This window comes from Nuphar pumila, chromosome 10, assembly GCF_984573655.1.
Source record: "Nuphar pumila chromosome 10, dmNupPumi1.hap1.1, whole genome shotgun sequence".
NCBI classification, from domain to species: domain Eukaryota; kingdom Viridiplantae; phylum Streptophyta; class Magnoliopsida; order Nymphaeales; family Nymphaeaceae; genus Nuphar; species Nuphar pumila.
The window spans coordinates 99,296,010-99,322,314 of NC_143258.1; the positions used below are offsets into that span (position 1 = coordinate 99,296,010).

Here is a 26,305-nt window from a genome sequence, read left to right on the forward strand (position 1 = left end):
AGATGAACCAACTTGCTGGAGGGAGCGAGGGTTATGATGTGGTGACCCGGGTTCTGATTGTGTTGGGAAAATTTTGTTCTTAGAAAACATGTCAACCCTAAAAGGAAAATTATTTATTAAATTCAATTCAATACAAATTCATGATTTGATTTGTTCTATGTTTAGAATGATGGTTGAGTTTGTTAGATTTACAAACTGCAGGTCGTTCCACGCTAGAGAGTTGTGAAACAGAGAGAGAGAGAGAAAGGGAGAGAGAGATTGGGAAAAAACCGATACCCTGTTGTGTATGGGTCGGCTGCTGTGTAGCTCCTTTATATTAACCTGCTATTACAAAATTAGGGTACTGAAATACCCTCATTACAATAGAATATATTACACAATGCCATTAATGAAAGGTGTATGTCACGGGTCTGGATCTGGAGATCCATGACCCGTAAAACACTTCTTTTCACCCTCCCTCAAGTTGTGCATGATCTTGAACCATGAACAACTTGCCTTTTAATATCCAAAATTTGTCTTTTGTCAATCCTTTTGTAAATATATCCGCCACTTGATCTGTAGTTCGAACAAATTCAGGCTCAATCTCTTTCTCTTCTACCTTCTGTCTCACAAAATGCTGGTCTATCTCAATATGTTTGGCACGACTGTGATGGATTGGATTAAAGGACATACTGATGGCACTCTGGCTGTCACACAAAAGAAGTGATCGAGAGATCGATTCTCCGACTTCTGTCAGTAGATGTCTAATCCAAGTAGCCTCAGCAGTGGCGGCTGCCATTGACCTGTATTCAGCCTCTGTACTGGATCTGGCAACAACCTTTTATTTCTTACTACTCCAAGAAACCAAATTCATCCCAACAAATACACAATAGCCGGATACTGATATGCGTTCATCTGGATCTCCCGCCCAGTCCGCATCAGAATAAATAGTGATCTCATGTGTATTTTGCCCATTTGTCTTTCGCTTATATATGAGACCATCCCCAACCGTTCCCTTCAGATACCGTAGTATTCGTTTAACTGCTTCCATATGTCCTTCACATGGTGCATGCATAAACTGAGAAACTTGATTCACCGAGTAGACTATATCAGGGCGAGTAAAAGTGAGGTATTGTAACATACCCACTATGCTACGGTACTGTGTGGGATTATCAAATGGATCTCCGTCTTGAGAGCTAAGCCTTTGATGAAGAACACTAGGAGTGCTCAAGGGCTTACAGTCTTTCATACCCGCTTTACTGAGAACATCAATGGTATACTTATGTTGAGTGAGAGTCATCTCTTCAGAAGTACTGTCGACTTCAACTCCAAGAAAGTATCGTAGTTTGCCAAGGTCCTTCATTTTGAACCTCTGATTCAAGAGATGTTTGACTTCTTCAATGTGCTCATTGGAATTACCAGTGATGATGATATCATCCACATATATCAACAACAGAGTAATTGTGTCTTGGTTCTTAAATATAAATAAGGAGTGGTCAAGAAGAGATTTCTTAAAACCATATTTTTGTATTTCAAGAGAAAAGCTGTCGAAACAAAGATCGAGATGCCTGCTTCAATCCGTATATCGCCCTTTTTAGTCTGCAGACATATTTTGGAGGATTACCTTCTGCGTAACCAGTGGGTTGTTCCATGTATACTTCTTCTCTCAAATCTCCATGAAGAAAAGCATTCTTCACATCAAGTTGGCTAATAGCCCATTGATGTTCAATAGCTAAAGAAAGTATGACTCTGATTGTCCCCATCCGCACCACTGGACTAAAAGTTTCATCATAATCATGTCCTTGCTCCTGTGTAAAACCTTTGGCTACAAGTCTCGCCTTATATCGCTCTATAGTCCCATTTGGTTTATACTTTATTTTGTACACCCATTTCGAACCAACAATGTTTCTGTCAGGTGGTCTTGGCACGACATCCCACGTACCACATTCATGTAGCGCTTCCATCTCCTCATTCATTGCTTCAATCCATCTTCTGGAATTTGACGTTTGAGAGAACGTTGTGGGTTCATCTTCTTTATTCAAGGCTGTTAGAAAAAGTTGAAAATCTAATGAGAAATTTTCATAACTGACCCACCTTTCAATTGGATGGCGAGAACGTGTAGATCTTCTAGTATCAACGATGTTGGATGTAGAGGATGCATCCACATCCGAATTAACTATAGTGGAAGGCTCTCTTTCTCGTCGAGTGTAGACGAGGCCTTTATACCTTTCTGGATTCAAAGTTGGGTCTGTATTTTCATGGGCAATCATTTCATCAGTAGACACAAATCTCTTATCCTTTTGAGTGCAGTTTGAGCAAACGTTACTAGCACCTGAGAGAAGTTCATAATTCAACCAAGGATAATAAGCCTCAACTTTAGGTTTTGATTCTGAAGAACTAGTATATCGCCAATCAAAATTCAATTCATCGAAGATGACATTTCTTGATATTTTGATGCGCTTGCTCACCGGATCATAGCACCTGTACCCTTTATAGTCATCAGCATAACCCACAAACCTGCACTTCAGGGCCTTATCCTGAAACTTATGCCTCATTGAACTGTCAACATGAACATAGCATAAACAACCAAACACATGCAATTCATAATAGTTGGGATGTACACCAAAAAGAGATAAGTAAGGAGACTTGTTTTCCAAGACAGTCATGGGCAATCGATTTATCACATGAACTGCAGAATGAAAAGCCTTTGCCCATAAAGTGATCGGAAGACTACTGTCATGCATCATGCTCATCGCACTCTTAACAATATGGCGATGCTTCCTTTCAGCAATCCCATTCTGCTGAGGTGTGTGTGGGCAAGACACCTTTTTCCTTATCCCGTTACTTTGAAGAAAGTTAGTAAAGTCAATGGAAGAGAATTCGCCTCCTCCGTCACATTGGAAACTTAGGATGTTTTCAGAAATTTGGTTTTTGACAAATGAATGGAAGTTACAGAACAACTTGAAAGTCTCAGATTTATGTTTCATGAAAAATATCCAAGAATAGCGAGAATAACTGTCAACAAATAAAAGATAATATCTAGTTCCAGATATGGAAGCAACTGGAGCAGGCCCCCAAACATCAGAACAGATAGTCTCAAAAGGTCTTGAAGCTCTTTTATTGATAGAATGAAATGGTAAAACATGACTCTTACATAAGAGACAACTAGAACATTTGTTGTCATTGACATTTATTCCTAAACTTGACTTGGGAATGAGGTTATTTGAAACAAGCTTTTCAATGAAACTACTACTGCAGTGACCTAGACGACCATGCCAAAGGTTTGGCTTATTGACTTCAGAGACACTGAAAACACAGGTGGGATTTTCAGAAGGTAACGATGATTGGGGCTTCAAGTTTGTGTCTGCAGAGCGAATATGTGTTGAAGGATCTTCTTGAAAAACATACATATTGCATTGCCGTTTTCCTCTAGTAAACGTCTCATTCGTGCAGAGGTCCTTGACAAGAACAGAAGAGGGAGTAAATTCAGCTGAGGCTTGGATATCATCAACAAGTTTAGAAACTGAAACAATGTTTTTCTTGATATTAGGAGCATAAAGTGTAACGCCCCAATATTTCGACTTGTGATTTCGAAAACCTCATCGAAAAACCTTTCAAAAATTTAAAGTTTTAACTTTTTAAAAACGACAGCGGAAGACATTTAGAAAGGAACACAAGTCAATAATCTTGGGTACGTTAGCTGAGAAACCATCATTCACATGTGCAACAAATTAAAGGAATTTAAGAAATAAGGCAATAGATTAAAATCTGCAGTTTATTTCAAAATGAGCATTTTGTTCCATAGTTCAATAAATCTAAGAAAACTCCAAAAAAGTCTCAGAGCCAAGCCGCCAGCAGAAAGAAGACAAATCTTGATCCATGTTGCATCACGCCATCGACTGCCAGTAAAGTCCTACTCCTCACCTGCCCATGAAATGGGTCAGTTTTATAACAAACCAGTAGGTGCACGAAACAGATAAGTAGAATAAAACAAAACAGGGCATTCATGAGATAAACAGTTATGATATTTAAGCAATTAAAACAATTATAGTCTATTCTAACAAATGTAATAAGTGCAAAGAGATGTTAGTTGAAGCAGTGTAAGTCTTAGCCATCTACAACCATTCTTGAATATATTCTTTGAGTTCTGATATTAACTGGCCTGTGGGTACGCACAGACGCGAAACGTAGAAACAGTCGAGACTGATCCGGGGGTTTATTATGTCAGGTGTTTTTCATTAACCCGGATGGCTGACTGAGTCCGCTCCTAAGGGGACGGTCAGTGACCAAGAGAGTAAATCCCCAAAGGCATTCGTGGCCCATGGATGCATCCAACTTCTGCAGAAGTGTCTGGGAGTTACCACCTAGGATAATTTATGGTAATCCCAATTCCCCCTAACTCCGATGACTGGGAAAAACCGAGTCTTTTGCTCGTGGGGTGGTTGTTAACAACCTGTCCATCGGAGTCTTTGTACCATCCATCCTCTCCCTTGATGAACCGTGAAGATCAGATGGGTACGACGGGGGTTTCTTAACCGCCGCCCCATCCTATATGCTCTGGTCCATTAGACCCACTCGAGCATCTTGCCTGTGAAGGCGAAATAGTCACCATTTTATGTGATCTCAGCATTTTGCTAATTAAACTCATCGAGGTTGCCACAACCTCATCATCCCACCATCGTAACCCACATGGGACGTACTTGTCCAAAAGTACGATCGTACCTTCCTAGAGGTACAATTACGATGAGAGGCAACATAATGGTTTATGACTCTTTTGTTTCCTACATGACATGTTTTGCTTTTCTGAGCAATTTGGCCCGTGGAGGCCGATATTATCACATCAAAACCAATAAAGTGTAAATTTCATACTTCAATACACTCCATGATCTTACATAAAATTCATATCGTACATGCCTTAAGGTTCAATTACAATAGCAATTGTAGTGCATTCTGAGTCTATTCACAAAGTCTACCTTAAGTATGCAGTCTCAAAGGAGTAATCATGCAAAATAGACAATTATCAGTTAAGTAATCTTACACGTAAACAGGCATGCCAATTAAACTACTTGATGAGTCTACCCAAAGAATTTACATTATGCAATTTCAAAAGAATCACAAAGAGTAAACTTTGACCGGTCAATATTTCTTCAGATACACAAGTATGCAAAATAACTATTCTATCTCAGAAGTCTTATTTTATTTTGTTCATACATACTATTCGTGCGACTTTCCCCTACCTTGGGATGTCGTGCAACTGCGTGCGTCTACGTGTGTAGATGATACGAGGCTCGGGCCGCGGAGCCAGAGCGGGGGTCCGATGCGAGGTCTGCAACAGTGCTATGTTAATAATAATGCGGAGAAAAAGAAAGACAGACCTGCCTATAGGAAAAGAGAGGCAGCAGGGGTGTGCCCCTGCTGGCCGAAAACAGACAAGCGGCGGGGGACAAGCCCCTGCCTAAACATAGCGTAGCGGCAGGGGGCCAACCCCTACCGACAGCCACCAAGTGGCAGGGGCTGAGCCCCTGCCGACAGCAATGGATGGCAGGGGGCCAGCCCCTGCCGGAAGCATAAGGATGGCAGGGGGCCAACCCCTGCCAGAAGCACATGGATGGCAGGAGGCCAGCCCCTGCCGAAAGCACAGGTCGGCAGGGGCCAACCCCTGCCGTCAGCACGAAGTGGCAGGGGCTGAGCCCTTGCCGACAACACAGGTCGGCAAGGGCCACCCCTGCCGACAGCACCAGACGACAGGGGGGCCCAGCCCCTGCCGAAAGCACAGGTCTGCAAGGGCCACCCCTGCCGACAACACAGGTCGGCAAGGGGCCACCCCTGCCGACAGCACCAGACGGCAGGGGGGCCCAGCCCCTGCCGAAAGCACAGGTCGGCAGGGACCAACCCCTGCCGCCAGCACGAAGTGGCAGGGGCTGAGCCCCTGCCGACAACACAGGTCGGCAAGGGCCACCCCTGCCGAAAGCACAGGTCGGCAGGGGCCAACCCCTGCCGACAGCACGATGTGGCAGGGGCTGAGCCCCTGCCGACAACACAGGTCGGCAAGGGGCCACCCCTGCCGACAGCACCAGACGGCAGGGGGCCAGCCCCTGCCGAAAGCCACAAGGTGTCAGCAAAAAGGGGTGCCGCAGGGGCCACTGGTCCCCTGCCGGCACTCCGGCGAATCGCAGAGGGAGACGTAGACGACAGGGGCCGCGTAGGCCACCTGTCGGGGCCCTGGCGACACAGGGAGGCGGTGGGAGGCCGCGACAATGGCTGTGAGCCGCCTGCCGGCCTCCCGGCGAGGTGACAGGGAGGGGGGTGAGGAGGAGAAGAGGGAGGAGAAGAGAAGAGTACTAACCTGGGAGGCGGTGGCCGGCGTCGGCGACGTGCGCAGCAGGGAGGAGACCGGCGTGGAAGGGGGGCAAGGGCTGCGAGAGGGAGGAGAAGAGAAGAGGGAGGCGTGATCCCCCCCTCGCCCTCCATCCTTTTTCTTAAAGGCGCAGGGGGCACCCGAAAGGGGAAACCCTCGATGGGTTTCCTTATCCAGCCCAGAACGAAGGGGGAGAAGGGGGGGTTTGCGGCGCCCGACTGCTCGGGTTTTTACTTTTGAAAACCCTAAAATAAAAAGGGGGCCCGGGTCGGGTCCGGACCCGACCCGGCCCGGGTCCAAACAGATTTTTTTTTTATATGGGGTTTTACATAAAGAACCTTTGAAAGGTTAATGGAAGATTCAGGCAAAGGTATAATGGAGTTTCCAATATGCGAGACAGGGTGGTGTGATCCATCTCCAGTAACTATACTACTTCTACCAATGTAAGGAACAAGTTTGAGGAGCTTACCTGCATCACCAGTAACGTGAGTCGCTGCGCCAGAGTCCACATACCAAGTACCTTGCTCATTTTGTTTCAGATTCAATTCTGCTAATGCTGACAACAATAACTTCTTTACTTCTCCGTTGATCCTTGTACTGTTTGTGCCTCTTTTTGCTTCAGTTTGTGTTGACTTTCCTTTATTTAGGGGATTGAACCAGCAGTTAGCTTTGATATGCCCCTTTTTATTGCACAGAAAGCAGGTAAGAATTGGCCTCTGTATTTGTGAATTGGTATATGTGTTGGGTGTAGGCAATAATCCACGACCTCCTTGACCACTTCTCCCTTGTGCTCCCTTTCCCTTGATATCATAGCTCCCTCTTCCTCGTGCATAAGTAACCCCTGTAGCAAGAACTTCTTGTGCCCCAATATGCATAGATGATTCTTCAGAAAATCCCTTTAAATTCATCTCATATTGCAACAATTTTGCACGCAGATCTTCAAAGTTGGGCAGCTCAGGTAAACATAATAGGGAAGTGACGATCATATGGTAGTCGTGTCCCAATCCACTAAGAGTTTGTTGTACCAAATCTTTATCAGTAACTGTACTTCCAACAACTGCTAGTTGATCTGTGATAACCTTAATTTTGTTCAAATATTCCATGATGGTCATGGAATCCTTCCTTAACATTTGAAATTCTCTTTTAAGAAACATAATCCTGGCCTGAGAAACCTGTGAGTATGTCTGAACAAGTCTGTTCCAAAGTTGCATGGCGGTGCAGTCATCTGGAATGGCTACAAGTACCTCTTGTGATAGTGTAGATGTAATATAAGCAACTAGCGCTTGATCTCTTTTCATCCAAGCCACAAATTCAGGATTTCTAACATATACTGTAATAGATTCCCCTTTGTTGTCCCTTTCTTCTCGTGATATGAACTCAGAAGGAACTGGAATAGATCCATCCAGATGTCCAGAAAGATCCTGACTCCTAATGAAAGGTATGATTTGCCTCTTCCAAGTCAAGAAGTTACCATTATTTAATTTTTCAGACACGAGTTGGCTGAGGAAACTTGAAGAAAGAACCGACTAGCTAGGAAGTGAATCCATGTATCACAGTATTAAGAGTGGGTTCAGCACAATCTGCCTACAGTTTCTGTAACTATTTTTTTTTTTTGTAGAAACTAAATCAGATCAATGGCTATCAGATTGCTTATTTGAAACAGAAATTTAATATCTATCAGATTTCTGATATGTATAGGGGTGGAATATTGGGTATGAAAATAACAAAAAAAAAACATAAATATGGATTCCCACTTGATATTGACACAATGCTTCCAAGCTAAAAGAGGGAAAATAGAAGAAATGAGGGTGGATCGGCTTGATCAGATCTGATGAAGGATGCAGCTGAATCAAATTAGGGCCTGATTGCGTGATTAGCTCACGCTGTGATCAAGAAAGATGAACAGGGTATATTAATGATAGGAAGAGATATTTTCAACAAAGATTTGGGTTGAGTCACTCAGATTAACAAGTTCAAGAAACAAAAATGAAACTGTAGGGAGAAAAAGGAAAGAATGAGACTGGCTGGGTCAGTCGTGAACCCAAAAAAAATGAGAAACAGACGTACCTTTTTGGATCTTCAGACTTTAGAAGAGGAAATCAAGAAGAAATCGAGAAACAGACGTACTAGGAAAAAGGAAAGAATGAGACTGGCTGGGTCAGTCGTAAACCCAAAAAAAAATGAGAAACATACGTACCTTTTTGGATCTTCAGACTTTAGAAGAGGAAATCAAGGAGGAATAGATCTTCAGACGTACCTTTTTGGATCGATTCCAGTTTCAACTGAAGCGTGGCTCTGATACCATGTTAGATTTACAAACTGCAGGTCGTTCCACGCTAGAGAGCTGCGAAACAGAGAGAGAGAGAGAGAAAGGGAGAGAGGGATTGGGAAAAAACCGATACCCTGTTGTGTATGGGTCGGCTGTTGTGTAGCTCCTTTATATTAACCTGCTATTACAAAATTAGGGTACTGAAATACCCTCATTACAATAGAATATATTACACAATGCCATTAATGAAAGGTGTATGTCACGGGTCTGGATCTGGAGATCCATGACCCGTAAAACACTTCTTTTCAGAGTTGTGTATATTAAATCTGTAATGTGCCCCGAGTCCCTGAGATATTTTCCATAATGTTTTAAAATTTATTTATTTATAAAAAAAAAATCACATTTTTTTAGGGTCAGTTTGAGGTCGTTACAATTGCCTTTGTGTCTTTATGCTTGTGCCCTACATTGTGTGATCTTAAGAGCATTGTGATTGTTCTTGTATTTGGGCTTTCATTACACAACTATCTCCATTTGCAACTATCATATGACCAATAGTTGTTTCACACTTGATAAAAAATTTGCTACCTAAGCTTGAGATCTTGCAATCAAAATGAAAGATGTTCTTTCCATTGGCAGGAAAAAATATATGATTCCCCCTCCATGGCATTATCTGAAAATACTTGAATAAACGGATGGAATCATGAGTAGACAGGCACACTTCAAGCTTATCCATTACGTTTTCTTTTTAGAATGTCCATTTACTACTCCTATGTGCCTGTCTCAACCAAGAATCAGAAGTTGGCATCATATTGTCTGTGGATATAGTATATTATATGTTGGAAACTCTTTATCATGTAAAGTTAATTATAACTAAAACATATCCTAAGACACAACAGGCAATTAATATAAAAATATGCACAATAAAGCCACTAACACCATCATCATTATCTGTATTTGGGAGGACCAACCTCATTAATAGGATTGTAAAGAGTTGGGCGACTCTTCAACTGAAATACTAGATAACTGGCATATGCCAGCAGCATGATACAGCTACTAAACCTCGAAAGTGCCAACTCTGACTTCCCAAAGTGCACCTCCGTGTGCGTAAAGTGAAGAACAGCTGGAAAAAGGATGCCCATAACAGCCATCAGCAGTAGGCTTGAGTTGACCACAGCAGCTTCCTGAATACAGTGATGATATCATTTACTCTTTTCATGATGGTGAATGATAAATAATGTCGAAAGTATACATATTTATCAATACCTTGCTGAATCGCTGATCCTTTTTACAGTATTTAATTCCACCACTGAAAAAAGCACAACCAAGAACTAATAGCATATTTGATAAAATAGAGCCAAGTAGTGACTGCTGGACAACACGTATCATCCCACTTTTCAAAGCATATATGGAAATAATCATTTCAGTTGCATTGCCGAATGTGGCATTTAAGAGTCCTCCAACTGTAATTAAAAATATCAGTCTCAGCAATTAATGGCTACAAAAAAATCAAGGATACAGAAATTTCAAAAGGCATGAATTGATGCAAAATTTCTACCTTGATCAGTCTACATTGAGTAACAACATAATAAATTTACAAGCACCAAGACAAGGGCCTGGATACATTGAATTTTGTATGGAAATGAGTTCACAATAGAGCACCATAACTGAGCCTTCAAGAAATCAATTAAGCGAATACAATTCACTTGTCAGGATGTGCCTCAGCATCAGTAAGGGTGCTGACTTTAGGGATTTTATGCAGGTACTTGCAACATTAAACTTTTGAATGTTAGCCTAGAAACACACCACAATGACAATGAATAGGCATTAGACAGTCTTGAATCTTGATCATTCTTATATAGATTAACCGTGAGGGGTGATCCCGAAAGGAAGTAATTTTTGTTAATGAGTCAGTCAAATCACAGGCTGGGAGTCTTTTCTATTCATCTACCTACATCAGTTTCTTCCTCAACCCATTCTGTTGGAAGCTAGTTCCCTTACTCCTAACACAGCTTAATGATAAGGCATCAGATTATGCATGAATTGATTAACCAAGCTAACTATACAAGCCATATCAGGTATATTAATAGTTAAACACACAGCTTAATGATAAGGCATCAGATTATGCATGAATTGATTAACCAAGCTAACTATACAAGCCATATCAGGTATATTAATAGTTAAACAGGTTCTCAGTTAATCTCTAGCATATGTGAATGTCTTAAGTGCATCATCATCTTTTGCTTCAAATCTAGCGTTGCACTCTATTACAGTTGTTAAAAATAATGTATAGTAACTAGGTTTTTAGTTTAACTTTTTTATTTATTTTTAGTTTGGTTTATATTGAACCAGTCAAAGCATTGACTAGTCAATACAAAAGAGAGTCGTTGGACTCCCAACAGCTCTATTTAGAGCCGTTGGGAGCCCAACGACTCTCTCTTCCCACCTTTCTTTTTGTGTATAAATATGGGGCATTGCCCCCACTCTTTGTATTAGTTTTGTGTGGATTACAATCAATAAGATTATTATTTTCCTCTTGTTCTTGAAACCCTTCTTGTAGTTTTTTTGAGTGTTCATTTTGATATTTTTAGTGAAACTCTTTGAGTGTCCATTGTTGGTGATTTAGTGAACATCCTTGAAGGAGCTTGTGTTCTTACATGGTATCAAAGCTCCGTGATCAAGCTGAAAATTGTGTTCGGAACATTGGGAAGCATGCCACTCCAAATTTGAAAGTGTTGGAGCTCTCTTATATTTTCTATTCGAAGTGTTCGTGATTGGTGGCATTTGCGTGGTGGTAAAGTGCTCGTGACTTCCATTGTTACTCTTATTTTTTTCTCTTCTCCTTCTCTATTCTTCTCTTTTTTCTAAACCTTCTAAAAATGGATGACAATGATAATGTCACCGTAAAACCCATTAAGCTCAACGACTCTAACTATGTAACATGGGCTTCAATTATCAAGCATATTATATGGAAAAAATGGTTGTGGGGATTAGTGGATAAGATCGATCCAGAACCTAAACTAATCCTTACCAAAGTAGAATGTGAGCAAGAGATACCTCTTACGGAGGTTGAGAAAAATAAGGCAATAACCACTTATGAGAAAAAGTGGAAGGAATAGAGAATGAGACATGCCAACATTATATCTTGGCTCATTAGTAGCGTCGACATCAAGAAGTGTTTAAGTCTTGCAAAATTTGAACATGCAAATGATGCATGAGATTATCTTAAGAGAATGTACTCTCTTAAAGATATTGCACATGTGTGCAACTTACAAGATAAGATACAAAATATGGTTTAAGGGGAGAACAACATTAGAGAATACTATAATATTTTGTCCAAATTATGGGAAGAGTTGGTTCTTCTTGAACCAAAGTGGCATTGTCCGGAAGACATAGAATTCCTCCAAAATCAAATAGATACAGAGCATTTTTTTCAATTTATTAATGGATTGAGATCGGAGTTTGAATCCACAAAATCCGCTCTTCTTCATTGAGGAAAAGTCCCTTCGATAGAAGATACAATAGAAGAATTAAGTATGGAGGAAAATAGGCTTAAAAAGATAATCTCAAAATGTGATGATGATTCGATTTTAACCATACCTAGACCGAGAAACTATGTTTGTACCGAGAAACTTCAACACTATGGAAGGACAAATGATGAGAAGCAAGGCAATGATTATAAAAGAAAGAAAGTTATTTGCTACTATTGCCGTGAACTAAGACATGTAAAAACATAGTCCTAAATTGAAGAAACCCTTGGAGAAGAAGGTTGCCTACGTTGGACCTCCACAGGAATCAAGTGAACCATCAATTGAAAACATGTCCTTAATACAATTAGTGGAGGCAATTCAACCTCTACTCAAAGGAGCATCTTCATCCACTGGAGTCGCGGTCTCTTCCTTTGACGTCTCCGATCCCGATAAATCTTTTTTCGCTTCTTGACTCAGATGCCTATTTTCATATGACACCAAATAGTGATATGTTATCTGAATGTCATAATTCAAGTAGGTCAAATGTTTTCACCGCCGATGGAACATCTCTTGAGATAAAAGGAATAAATTTTTTGAAAATATCTCTCAAAACTCAAAAGGATTTTGTATTCTACAAATTAGATATATTCCTAAACTTAACTTAAATCTTTTATCTATTTCTCAATTATCTGACCATGGATGTAATGTTTCCTTCTCCTCTCGTGGTTGTCAAGTGCAGGATCACTAGTTAGGGAAGCTGATTGGGGAAGGCCAAAGAGAAGAAGACTTATACTATATGGATTTTTTGAAAATAAAGAATACATTTTGTTGCAATGTTCAGAAAGTAGATTTGGATCTATGGCATAAGAGACTTAGTCATCCTAGTGTATCCAAGATCAAGTTTTTTCCAAGATTTTTTTTTGTAATTTTGAAAATTTTACATGTGAAAATTATATTCTTGGTAAAATGAAGAGATTACCTTTTCAAAAAAGAACCTTTGTTTCTTCTCGACCACTTGAGTTAATACATTTGGATGTGTGGGGACCTCCACTTGTTATATCAAAAGGTGACTTTATGTATTATGTAATTTTTATAGATGATTTTATGACACACTTGGATTTATTTTCTTAAATATAAGTCTGAAGTTTTCTCACACTTTCAGATATTTCATAATCTAGTCAAAAATCAATTTAAGAATGATATTTTCATCTTTCGCAATGATTCAGGGGAAGAGTTTTTATCAAAAGAATTTAAAGATTACCTAAATCTATACGGTATCACACATCAAAAATCATGTCTTTATACCCTTCAACAAAATGGTTTAGCTGAAATGAAGCATAAGCATATTATAGAAACAAGGACTTTACTTATTACAAATCATATTAACAGAATGTCATCTTCTTCCTTAAAAAATGTATCTTCTATTGAAAAACTTTTCAGACAAATCCCATATTATTTTAGGTTAAGGGTTTTTGGATGCAAGTGTTTCGTTTTTACTAACAAAAATGACAAACCCACCTCTTGTGTTATTCCTTGTGTTTTTCTAGGATATGCAAATTATCAAAAAGGTTATAGATGTTTTGACTTGAAAACTAAAAGGTTATATGTGTTAAGGAATGCATCTTTTTTGGAAAAGAAAAGTTTTTTTGAAACTGAGAAAACTAAAGAAATAAATGAGTATTCTTTTTTGTTGGATTTAGTTCCAAAGATTGATGAGTATAATATTGATGAAAACCAAGAAGTTAAAAATGATATGATAAGTGAAGAATCATCCCATGATGATCAAGATTGTATTCAATATTCTAGGCGTGGTAATTTAGAACATCCATGTGCTCTTGAAAAATATACCAGTAATAAAAAACAAGAAGAGATACAAACAAAGTCATCTAGAGTGTCTCCCTGAAAATTTTGTGTCTTGTGAGTCTTTTTCACCTAAGTATCAAGCCTACATTGCATTAATAGATTCCTACATAGAACCTTCCAACTATACTGAAGCAAAGAAACATCCTGAGTGGGTGGAAGCTATGAGAGCGGAATTAAATGCCTTAGAAAAGGCGAATACTTGGAATATTCAAGACATTCCACCAGGAAAAAAAGCCTATAGGTTGTCGATGGGTATATAAAGTTAAAACCAAGAGTGACGAAACTCTTGAAAGGTATAAAGTCAGATTAGTTGTCAAGGGATATTCCCAAGAGTATGGAATAAACTATGACAAAACTTTTGCTCCAATTGCTAGAATGACCACAGTTAGGACCTTAGTAGCTTTTGCCTCTGTAAAGAAATGGCTTATATATTAAATGGATGTTAAAAATGTGTTTCTCAATGGAAGCTTGGCTGAAAAAGTTTATATGAAACCGCCACCTGGCATAGTTATTCCTAAAGGAAAAGCTATTTGTTTAGATAAAGCCATGTATGGTCTTAAACAATCACCAAAGGCTTGGTATGACAAGTTTAGTCAAGTTATTTTTTAATTTGGTTTTCAATCTTGTTTGACTGACACAACTTTGTTTGCTAAGATTTTTAATGCAGGAATTATTAGCATTCTCCTCTACGTGGAAGATATAATTATCACTGGAAGTGATAAACAAGAAGTTGAAAACATTAAAAGGTTTCTCAAAACACATTTTGAAATAACTGATTTGGGTTTTTTTTAAAAAAATCTTGGTACAGAAGTTGCTTATTCTTCTAAAGGTTATTTGCTGACTCAATCTAAGTTTGCACTAGATATTTGCTGACTCAATCAAATGACTTATTCTTCATGGTTATCGGCAGAGGCTGCCTCCCCTGCCACATCGATGCTGCCGACAGGGGCTGGTCCCCTGCCGTCTCGTGTTGTCGGCAGGGGCTGGACCCCCTGTCGCTTCGTGGCTGTCGGCAGGGGCTCAGCCCCTGCTGTTTCGTTGCGGTCGGCAGGGGCTCAGCCCCTGCCGCCTCGTTGTTGTCGGCAGGGGCTGGCCCCCCTGCTGCCTCGCTGTTTTTCGACAGGGGCTCATCCCCTATCGCCCCGCTGTTGTCGGCAGGCAGGGGCTCGCTCCCCTGTCACTTGTCTGTTTTCGGCCAGCAGAGGCACACCCCTGCTGCCTCTCTCTCTTCTAATCGACAGGCTTGTTTTTTTATTTCTCCGCATGATAAATAGAGTAGCGCTGAATTCTCATACTTTTGCAGACATCCTATCGAACCCCGCTCTGGCTCCGCGGCCTGAGCCTCGTATCATCTACACGCGTAGATGCACGCAGCTGCACGACATCCCGAGGTAGGGGAAAGTCGCACGAAGAGTTTGTATGAATAAAATAAAATAAGACTTCTGAGACAGAATAATTATTTTACATACCTGCTTATCTGAAGAAGTATTGGCTGGTCAGAGTTTTACTCATTTTGATTCTTTTGAAATTGCATGCTTAATGTAAATTCTTTGGGTAGACTCATTCTAGAAAGAATCAAGTAGTTTAATTGGCATACCTGTTTACCTGTAGGATTAAAAACTCGTGATTATCTGTTCTGCATGCTTATTCTTTTGAAACTGCATACTTAAGATTGACTTTGTGAATAGACTCACTTCTGGAGTAGAAAACCACTGCAATTGCTATTATAACTGAACCTTAAAGCAGGTACGGTATGAATTTTATGTGAGGTCATAGAGTATCTTGAAGTGGGAAATCAACACCTTATTGATTTTGATGTGATAATATCGGCCTCCACAGGCCAATTTGCTCAAAAGAGCAATACATGTCATGTATGAACCAAAAGAATCATAAAACATTATATGTTGCACTCTCATCGTAGTCGTACCTCTAGGGAGGTACAATCGTACTTTTTGGACAAGTACGTCCCATGTGGGTTACGATGGTTGGAGGATGAGGTTGTAGCAACCTCGATGCGTGCAATTAGCACAATGCTGAGATCACATAAATGGTGACCACTCGCCTTCACAAGCAAGATGCTCGAGGGGGTCTAATAGACCAAAGCATGTAGGATGGGGCGGCGGTTAAGAAACCCCTGTCATACCATTCGACATTCACGGTTCATCAAGGGAGAGAATGGATGGTACAAAAACTCCGATGGATAGGTTGTTAACAACCACCCAACGGGCAAAAGACTCGGCTTCCCCAGTCATCGGAGTTAGGGGAATTGGGATTACCATAAATTATCCTAGGTGGTAACTCTCAGGTACTTCTGCAGAAGTTGGATGCATCCATGGGCCACGAATGCCTTTGAGGATTTACTCTCTTGGTCATTGACCGTCCCCTTAGGAGCGGAATCAGTCAGTCATCTGGGTTAATGAAAACACCTGACATAATAAACCCCCGGATCGGTCTCGGCTGTTTCTATGTTTCGCGTCTGTGCGTACCCACAGGCCAGTTAATATCAGAACTTAAAGAATATCTTCTTGAATAGTTGTAGATGATTGAGACTTACACTGCTTGAAATGCTTCAACTAACAGCTCTTTGCACATATTACACTTGTTAGAATAGATTACAATTGTATTGATTGTTTAAATATTATAATTGCTTATCTCATAAATGTCCTGCTTTATTTTCATTCTACTTATCTGTTCGTGCACCTACTGGTTTGTTATGAAACTGACCCATTTCATGGGCAGGTGAGGAATAGGACTTCACAGGCGGCCGATGGCGTGGTGCAATATGGATCAAGATTTATCTTCTTTCTGCTGGCGGCTTGGCTCTGAGTCTTTTTGAGTTTTCTTTAGATTATTGAACTTTGGAACAAAATGCTCATTTTGTAATAAACTGTTGATTTTTAATCTATTGCCTTATTTCATCAATTCCTTTAAGTTGTTGTTCATGTGAATGATGGTTTTCAGCTAACGTACCTAGAATTGTTGACTTGTGCTCCATTCTAAATATCTTCCGATGTCGTTTTTAAAAGTTAAAACTTTAAATATTTGAAAGGTTTTTTGATAAAGTTTTCGAAATCACAAGTCGAAATTTTGGGGCGTTACAAGTCTAGAGTTGGGGCTAATGCTAAGTTAGAATTATGGAGACAGACATTGGAAGCAAGAGGTTTTAAGTTGAGTAAGAGTAAGACAGAATCCATGAAATGTCGATTTAGTAAGCAACGAAGTAGTGATGGGAGTGTAGTGAAGCTTGGTGAGCAAGAAATACCGATGGATGATTCTTTCAAATATTTGGGATCTATCATTCAAAAGTACAGAGAAATTGATGGAGATGTAAATCATAGGATAAAAGTTGGGTGGATGAAATGGAAGAGTGCAATTGGAGTGTTGTGCGATCATAGAATGCCATTGCGGTTGAAGGAAAAGTTTTATAGGATGACTATTAGGCCCGCTTTACTATATGGTACGGAATGTTGGGCTGTCAAGAGACATCATATTCAAAAAATGAGTGTAGTTGAGATGCGTATGCTGAGATGGATGTGTGGAAATACAATAAAAGATAAGATTCGGAACGAGGAGATACGTAAGAAGGTAGGCATTGCACCCATTGAAAATAAGCTGAGAGAGAATCGTTTACGGTGGGTTGGACATATTCGACGAAGGCCTAATGATGCTCCAGTTAGAAGGATGGAGAAATGGAAAAATATATTAGTTAAAAGAGGTCGGGGTAGGCCTAGGAAGACATGGATGGAGGTGATAGGAAAGGATATGAATGCTTTGAACCTCATCGAGGACATGGCATTGGATAGAAATGAATAGAGGAGAAGGATTCATGTGGAAGACCCAGAATGATTTTCTTTGTTGGTTCATATAGCTGACCCCAATTGTTTTGGGATGAAGGCGTAGTTGTAGTTGTAGTTGTTGTTGTTAGATTAGGCTTTTATTTTATTTTATTAATTCAATTTGGGTTTATAATAAGGCACTTATTATTTTTTATTTGTTTAAGCCCTCTGTAGGGGCGAACTCTTAGTAATTAATTTTCTTTTCAAGACAATAAAGAGTAACTTAGTTATTTGTGGAATACAAAGTATTTTCCCGTTCTCTGAGATCGACCCAGACTCCACCACTCGTGCGAGCCAGTTTTTATATAATTTGGTGTCTGGCTTTCACACCTGTTTTTTTACTTAAAATATCTTTTTAAAAATCGTTTTCCAAAACTCACACCAAATTTTTGGCGCCGGTGCCGGGGAACGGTAATTAAAATACAAGTACTCACTTTATTGCCATTGTGTGTTCGCGTTTACTTATGTTGCTAATTTTCTTTTTGTTCTTTGCTTAGAATTGCTAGTTTCTTTTACTGCAAATTATTTAGAATTGTTTAGTTTCTTTTTTTCAGCATTTAGATTTAGAACCACATGTTTGCACACCCTATATATCAATTTACTTTTCTTGCACGACCCACCTACTAGACTACCCTTAGAAGGTGATTGTGCACGATTGGTACTGTGCTCATAGCTTATCTTTCGCAAAATATTTATGGGTGCAAGTGTGTGGTGCTTGTTTATTTCCTGCTTTCTAATTATTTTTCTTTTACCTGTTTTGTGGTTTGTTGTGGTTTGACCGCACTGCACATTAGGTAGGTAAAAAACCAGTGTCTTAGGACGGTTGTTGCACCGGTCTACCCTCGTATGCATGCAAGGGCAACACTCGCTTGACCCCGAGCTTACAGAGATAATCGAGGACCCAGAGTCCCTTATTAGAAGAGCCTGTCGATCTGGCCCCATGGCCCAAGATCAGCAGTTGACCTGTCCTCTGAGGGAGTACTTCACTCTCAATGCTTACACTCGCGCCTCCTGCATCACTAGACCTGATGTAGGAGTCAATCATTTTGAAATAAAGGCCAGCATAATCCAAATGCTTTCATATTTTTATGGCCTGAACAACGAAGACCCTTATTGTCATCTCGAGTTTCTCGAGATCTGTTTCACTGTGCGGATCAATAATTTTGGGGATGACGCATTGAGGTTGACGTTGTTCCTCTTCTCTCTCAAGGACAAAAATAAGCAGAACACATGCAAAGAGAGTTCCTTAAGAAATATTTTCTGATTGGTAAGACGAACCAATATCGAAAAATCATCACCAACTTTTCACAGATTGAGGGAGAAATGTTTCATGAGACGTGAGAGGGGATGAAAGTTCTTCAAAAGTGTCCCTACCACCAGGTGCCCCGTTGGCAACTGGTGCAATATTTTTATGACGGGTTGACTGAGAAGAACCGTCAAATGGTTGATGCTGCCTATGGATGCACTTTCATGCTTAAGAGTGAGGATGAAGCATGGGCTCTTTTTGAGACACTGAGTGAAAACTCGATGCACCGTGCTTCTACCTCACGTTCTGAGAGGGTCACACCTACGCAGGATGACGCGAAGAAGGCTGGCATATTCGAGATAGGGACGCACCTTGAGTTGCAAAACAAGGTCGATCAGCTATCCCAAAAATTGGATCAACTGTTGTTGAATCCCTCTCCAGCCCTGCAGGTGTGTGTTGTGTGCTAGCCTTGCACATCATGTTATTGACTGCTCCGTGGTGCCACAGTACCCTGACTTTGTCCAAGAGCAATCTCAGATGGTGCAAGATTTCGCTAGGCTCGTACCAAACTCATATTCCAACACTTATAACCCGGGTTGGTGGAACCATCCCAATTTCTCGTGGAGAAATCCACAACACCCACTCTCATCCCAACAACCACCTAAGCAAAGCGATTATGCGCCTGGTTTTCAGAGATCCAGTTTTCCCTCTTTCCAGTTGTCCTATAGTCAACCTCCATCCGAGGAGCCTGCATCCAGCCAGCCCTTTGAGGACAAGATGTTGCAGGCCTTCTCGGACAATAAGGCAAACCTGAGTTCTCACACTCAGTCGATTTTCAAGTTAGAGACGCAGATGGGACAACTCGCTGAAGCGCTTAGCAGGCGAAGCGAGGGGACACTACCTAGTCATTCGGTGGTGAATCCTAAAGGTAAGGAGCAGATGCATGCCTTGCATAGAACAGATAGCCATCAGGAGCAGGCTCAAGCGGTTGTCGCCCTTAGGAGTGGGAAGCACGGAGGCTGCAGAAGAAAGCGAGAGACTAGTTGAGCAGTCGGTCCCTATCGATCAACATCAGGACAGCGAGAAGGCTCCTTGATCTGAGCCTTTCATATCATATATACCTAAATCTCCCTTTCCTAAGGCGTTAGCGAAGCCAAAGTCGTTTGGCAAGTAGGGAGTGAGGATGCAGGAGATGCTTGAGATTTTCAAGCATGTACAGATTAACCCCCCCCCCCCCCTTTCTTGACGCCATTCAGTAGGTCACGCAAAGTTCCTCAAGGAGCTTTGTACGCAGAAACGGAAGTTGATGTCCAATTGTAAAACCCAAGATTTTTCTTTGATAATTAAAATGAATAAATGATGAATTATTGGTGTATTCATGACTATAATCATAAATTCTTGATTTTCTCGATATTCTTGATTTTCATAATTTTCTTGGTATTCTTGATTTTCTTAATTTTCTTGGTTTCGATTAATTATGAACCTTTGTCTCAAGTTATGAAAATTAATTCAAGAATAATTAAAAAGCTAAAATATGTGGACTAAACAAGAAAATAAATGATTTTAGATTATGGATTTTGGATTTAGATCTAATCTCATTGGATTGGACCAATAGTATCATGTCATTATTGTTTTGACAGAAATTTCGGCCAATCAGTGGCTCATCTATTAAATTGGAGTTGACCTTGATGTTCCTCATTTCGAGGGCATCAAAATCGACTATCTATATGCCCAAATTGGTGTTGATTTGAGCATTTTATCATTGACCGAAATTCGTGCATAATTATAAGTCGAAAATTAATGTTTTTAGATATTGACTAAATTTTATTACCAATCTACATGCGCACGATTAAATCTAAAGACCACAACGACGATCTACATTTCAAGGGATATCAAATTGACTATTTAAATGTCTAATTCTGATGAGTCTTTAGGTATGTATGCCGGAAGGTTACCATGTCACTAGAGCCCAAGCTAGGGTAAGAAATTCTCATTTTTCTTTTATACAACAACAACAACTACGCCTTCATCCCAAAACAATTGGGGTCAGCGATATGAACCAAAAAAGAAATTCATTTTGGGTCTTCCACATGAATCCTTTTCCTCCAATCATTTCTATCCAACGCCATGTCCTCGGTGAGGTTCAAAGCATTCATATCCTTTCCTATCATCTCCATCCAAGTCTTCCTAGGCCTACCCCGACCTCTTTTAACTAATATATTTTCCCATTTCTCCAACCTTCTAACTGGAGCATCATTAGGCCTTCGCCGAATATGTCCAAACCACCGTAAACGATTCTCTCGCATCTTATTTTCAATGGGTGCAACACCTACCTTCTTACGTATCTCTTCGTTCCGAATCTTATCTTTTATTGTATTTCCACACATCCATCTAAGCATCCGCATCTCAGCTACACTCATTTTTTGAATATGATGTCTCTTGGCAGCCCAACATTCCGTACCATATAGTAAAGCGGGTCTAATAGTCGTCCTATAAAACTTTCCCTTCAACCGCAATGGCATTCTACGATCGCACAGCACTCCAGTAGCACTTTTCCATTTCATCCACCCAACCTTTATCCTATGATTTACATCTCCATCAATTTCTCCATACTTTTGAATGATGGATCCCAAATATTTGAAATAATCATTCACCGGTATATCTTGCTCACCAAGCTTCACTACACTCCCATCACTACTTCGTTGCTTACTAAACCGACATTCCATATATTCAGTCTTACTCTTACTCAACTTAAAACCTCTAGCTTCCAATGTCTGTCTCCATAATTCTAACTTAGCATTAACCCCAGCTCTAGACTCATCAATCAAAACAATATCATCAGCAAACAACATACACCACGGTACATTTTCTTGAATTGATCTCGTAAGCTCATCCATCACTATCGCAAATAGGAAAGGGCTTAAAGCAGATCCTTGATGTAACCCAACCGTTATCGGAAAATTGGTTGTCACCCCTCCACAAGTGCGGACATTGGTTACTACTCCTTCATACATATCTTTAATTATACTAATGTACTTGAGAGAAACACCTTTCTTCATCATTGTCCACCAGAGAACGTCCCTAGGTACTCTATCGTATGCTTTCTCTAAATCAATAAAAACCATATGCAAATCTTTGTTCCTCTCTCTATATCTTTCAATAAGTTGTCTAAGAAGATGTATAGCTTCCATAGTTGATCTTCCAGGCATAAAACCAAATTGATTCTCCGATATCATGACAACCTTCCTCAACCTAGACTCAATCACCCTCTCCCAAAGTTTCATAGTATGACTCATGAGTTTTATACCACGATAGTTTGTGCAATCTTGTATATCACCCTTATTCTTATATAAAGGCACCAAAGTACTCTTCCTCCACTCATTAGGCATCTTATTTGTTCGCCAAATCAAGTTAAAAAGATTTGTCAACCATTCTAAACCTTTCTCTCCCAAGCATTTCCAAGCCTCGATAGGTATACCATCTGGGCCAACTGGCCTTCTTGATTTCATTTTCTTCAAAGCCTCTGCAATTTCTTTCTTTTGAATCTTGCGCATGAAGTTACGATTTATCTCATGAAAAGGAATGGAGAAGTCTCCAAGATCTTGAGCATGACTATCATTAAATAGCTTATCAAAATAATCTTTTCATCTCTCCTTAATCTCCTCATCTTTGACTAAAACCCTTTGCGTTTCATCTTTGATACATCTAACCATACCCAAATCCTTCGATTTCCTATCTCTCATCTTTGCAAGCCTATAAATATCCTTCTCGCCTTCTTTGGTATCCAACTTGTCATAAACCTCCTTATATACCTTAGCCCTCGCGTTTCGAACAACTTTTTTAGCTTCCTTCTTTGCTATCATATACTTCTCCAAATTCTCATTATCACGACTCTTACTTAGATTTCTATAACACTCTCTTTTAACCTTAATAGCTAATTTGACATCCTCGTTCCACCATGATGTATCCTTACCTAGTGGTGCACCGCCTTTAGACTCACCCAATACCTCCTTAGCTACTTTTCTCATACCACCCGCTATCTTATTCCACATTGATTCTGAATCCTCCTCGAGACACCAATCAACTTCCTTAACTACCTGCTCTACAAACATTCCTTGTTTAGCTCCTTTCAGTGCCCACCACTTAATTCTAGGATCTATCCTATGTCTATCCCTTTTGCGGCATTGTCTAATTCTAAGATCTAAAATTAAGACTCTATGTTGTGTAGCTACACTTTCTCCTGGTATAACCTTACAATCGATGCAACAACCCCTATCTCTCTTTCTAAGTAGGAAAAAATCTATCTGACTCGTATTAACCCCACTTTTAAATGTTACTAGGTGAGACTCCCTCTTCCTAAACCAAGTGTTTGCTAAGATCATATCATAGGACAAACAAAAATCTAAAATCCTTTCTCCACTTTCATTTCTTTCTCCTATACCATAGCCTCCATGGATATTCTCAAATCCATCCCTACTAATGCCTACATGTCCATTAAGGTCACCGCCGATGAAAAGCTTTTCTCCATAAGATGTCTCTTGTACTACTCCATCTAAATCTTCCCAAAATTGATGCTTAATGGAATCATCTAAACCTACTTGAGGTGCATAAACACTAATAATATTAATAATATCCGTACCTAATACTAATTTAATAAGTAAAATTCTATCACCCTTCCTACGGACCTCAACTACATTATCTATAAACTGACGACTCATAACAATCCCTACTCCATTCCTATTCCTATTTATTCCTGTATACCAAATCTTATATCCCCAAGGTTCTATCACTTTAGCTTTCTCACCTACCCATTTGGTCTCTTGAAGACATAAAATATCAATCTTTCTCCTACACATAACATCTACTAACTCTACCAACTTACCAGTTAAAGACCCTATGTTCCAAGTGGCTAACCTAATTTTATGGTCTTGGACTAACTTCTTTACCCCCACCCGTCCAACAAAGTGAGGGAACCCTTGCCTATTTGACACCACACCCGGGCGCCGGTGTGACGCGTCGCTTCTGGGCGACGACCTAGCAACCCTTGCACATTTATCACTGCCTCCAGGCCTAGAGAGTACAGCGCGTCGCTCAGTAGGGAACGCCCCAACGAAATTCTCATATTGGTTCATTTTCATAGGATATGACAAAGTTTTTATGTTGGCTGTCACAGGCCTACCGCAACCCTCCTCCTTTATCCGGGCTTGGGACCGCAACCCTCCCATTTTTCTTTTATAGCTCAAGTAATTTCGAAATTTATTTAATTAGGTCTTATAATTCATTATCTTATTTTATTAATAAAATAAATTAATAAATATTAACTTCTTATATTAGAAATGAGACTCTTGTCTAAGTCCATCTATAAATAGAGACCCTCATGAGAAGGATTAATAAGGTTAGTTTTCGATTCTTTCTTCCTCTCTTTCCCATGCCCCTTAGGGCTTTTCTTTCTTTTTTCTTGGGTTCAAGAAAGGCCTTCACGTGATTTTAGAGGGTGTCTAAGGTCCTTCTCTAGCTGGTGGAAGGTGTGGATCAGGCAGATCATGCAAAAAGAACCATCGGATCCTACGAAAAACGTTTTTGCGACAAGAGGTAGGTGATTTATGCTTTTTTTGCAAGAATGGAATTCTTGGCATGAATTCCAATGACTTTTCATGAGTTTAGACCATGATCAGACCCTTTTAACCATAGGTTTGACTCAGATCTAAAGATCCATGAAAAAAAATGTTTTTCTCAAAAGAAAACCCTCTTTGAAATCGGGTTTTTCATAAAACCCGATTTCTCAGAAAAGAAATCTGTAAAATTTGTAAATACTTGAATTATGCTATGATTTTCTTGCAAGTATCGATTTGTATTGCTAGGATATGTTATTGTAAACCTTCTATAAAATTTTTGTGAATTTCTATGGTCGAAATCTTGAGATATTGCTGTTTTGGCAATATCAGGTTTTTTAGAAAAAAAATCGGTAAATTTAGAAAGAATGTGGATTTCGTGGTTAGATTCATGCAATATTTGATGATTTTTGATAGATTATGATTACGTAGATATTTTATGATTTTTGTAGATTTTTTTGAATTTTTATTTCTTGTATATTACATGTTTTAGTTAACTTATTGTGTATTTTGCCAAAATTATTTTTGAAAAAATAAAGCATATGCGAGATGGCCATATTTTTCTAGCCAAAAGGCTGAGAAAAAATATAATTTATCTCAGATAGAAATGTCAGATCTACCTGTGTAATGCTCCAAAATTTCAACTTGTAAATTTTGAAAACATTTAGAAAAAACCTTTCAATTTCAGGGTTTGGTTTTAAAGACGTTAGCGGAAGCAATTTCTTTTTAGAAAGGAAAACAAGTTGACAATTCTGGGCATGTTAGCTTACAAACCAACCTCATCCACCAAGAATAGTCAGGACGCCAGCAGAAAAAGGGTGATCTCGAGTCATGTTGCATCGCGCCATCGACCGTCTGTAAAGTCCTATTTGTCACATGCCTATGAAATAGATCAGTTTCATAACAAACTGGCAAGTGCACAAATAGACAATGTAGAATAAATAAAGTAGGACATCACAAGATAAACAATTTATTTCATTGAAAACAGTAGTAGCTTTTGTAATTGCGAGAAATTAAATCTGAGCAATATATGCAAACATCTAAACTGAAGGAAAGAGACAACACAAGATGTAAGCAATACTATGTGCAGTTAACTAGCACGGTTAGCTAATTAATACAAGTAAAGAACTACATAAATAGTTTAACTAACAAGTGTAATACCACAACAGGCATGAAAAATTCAATTAGCAATGAGAATGGGTTAATTTATGTTTCGATATTAGTTGGCCTTGCGACTACGCACAAGGCACGAAACGTAAAAACAACTGAGACTAGTTTGGGGGTCTATTGTGTCATGTATTTTCAATACCCCGAATAGTTAGTTGAGTCTGCTCCTAAGGGGATGATCAGCGGTCGAGAGAATTCCCCAAAGGCCACTTGTTCCAATGGATGCATCCAACTCCTGCATAAGTACCTGAAAGCTATCTTTTGTAGCCCATTTCCCCCAACTCCAATGACTGGAAAAGCCAAGTCTTTTACCCGTAACTGTCATTAATGACATGTCCATCGAAGTTTTTTACCTTTCCGTTCACTCTTTTGACGGGAGTCAGCAGTTCGAATGGGTACGTGAGGTGTTAGTTAACTGAAGACCCATTCTGCAAGATCTGGTCTTTCAACCAACTCGAACATCTTGCATGTGAAGGCGAATCATCACCATTTATGTGATCTCAACATT

The 26,305-nt window shown here is 39.8% G+C and overlaps 1 protein-coding gene across 1 annotated transcript in view; it reads right to left on the minus strand.

Moving 5' to 3' along the window:
• LOC149827548 (vacuolar cation/proton exchanger 3-like) overlaps window positions 1-26,305 on the minus strand; it is a 77,351-nt gene that overhangs the window by 29,100 nt on the left and 21,946 nt on the right. The window contains exons 6-7 of the mRNA XM_090019462.1: window positions 9,870-10,066; window positions 9,575-9,787 (exon numbers count right to left, since the gene is read on the minus strand). Of these exons, the coding sequence (XP_089875588.1) occupies window positions 9,575-9,787; window positions 9,870-10,066 (410 nt within the window). The remainder of the gene's footprint in view (window positions 1-9,574; window positions 9,788-9,869; window positions 10,067-26,305) is intronic.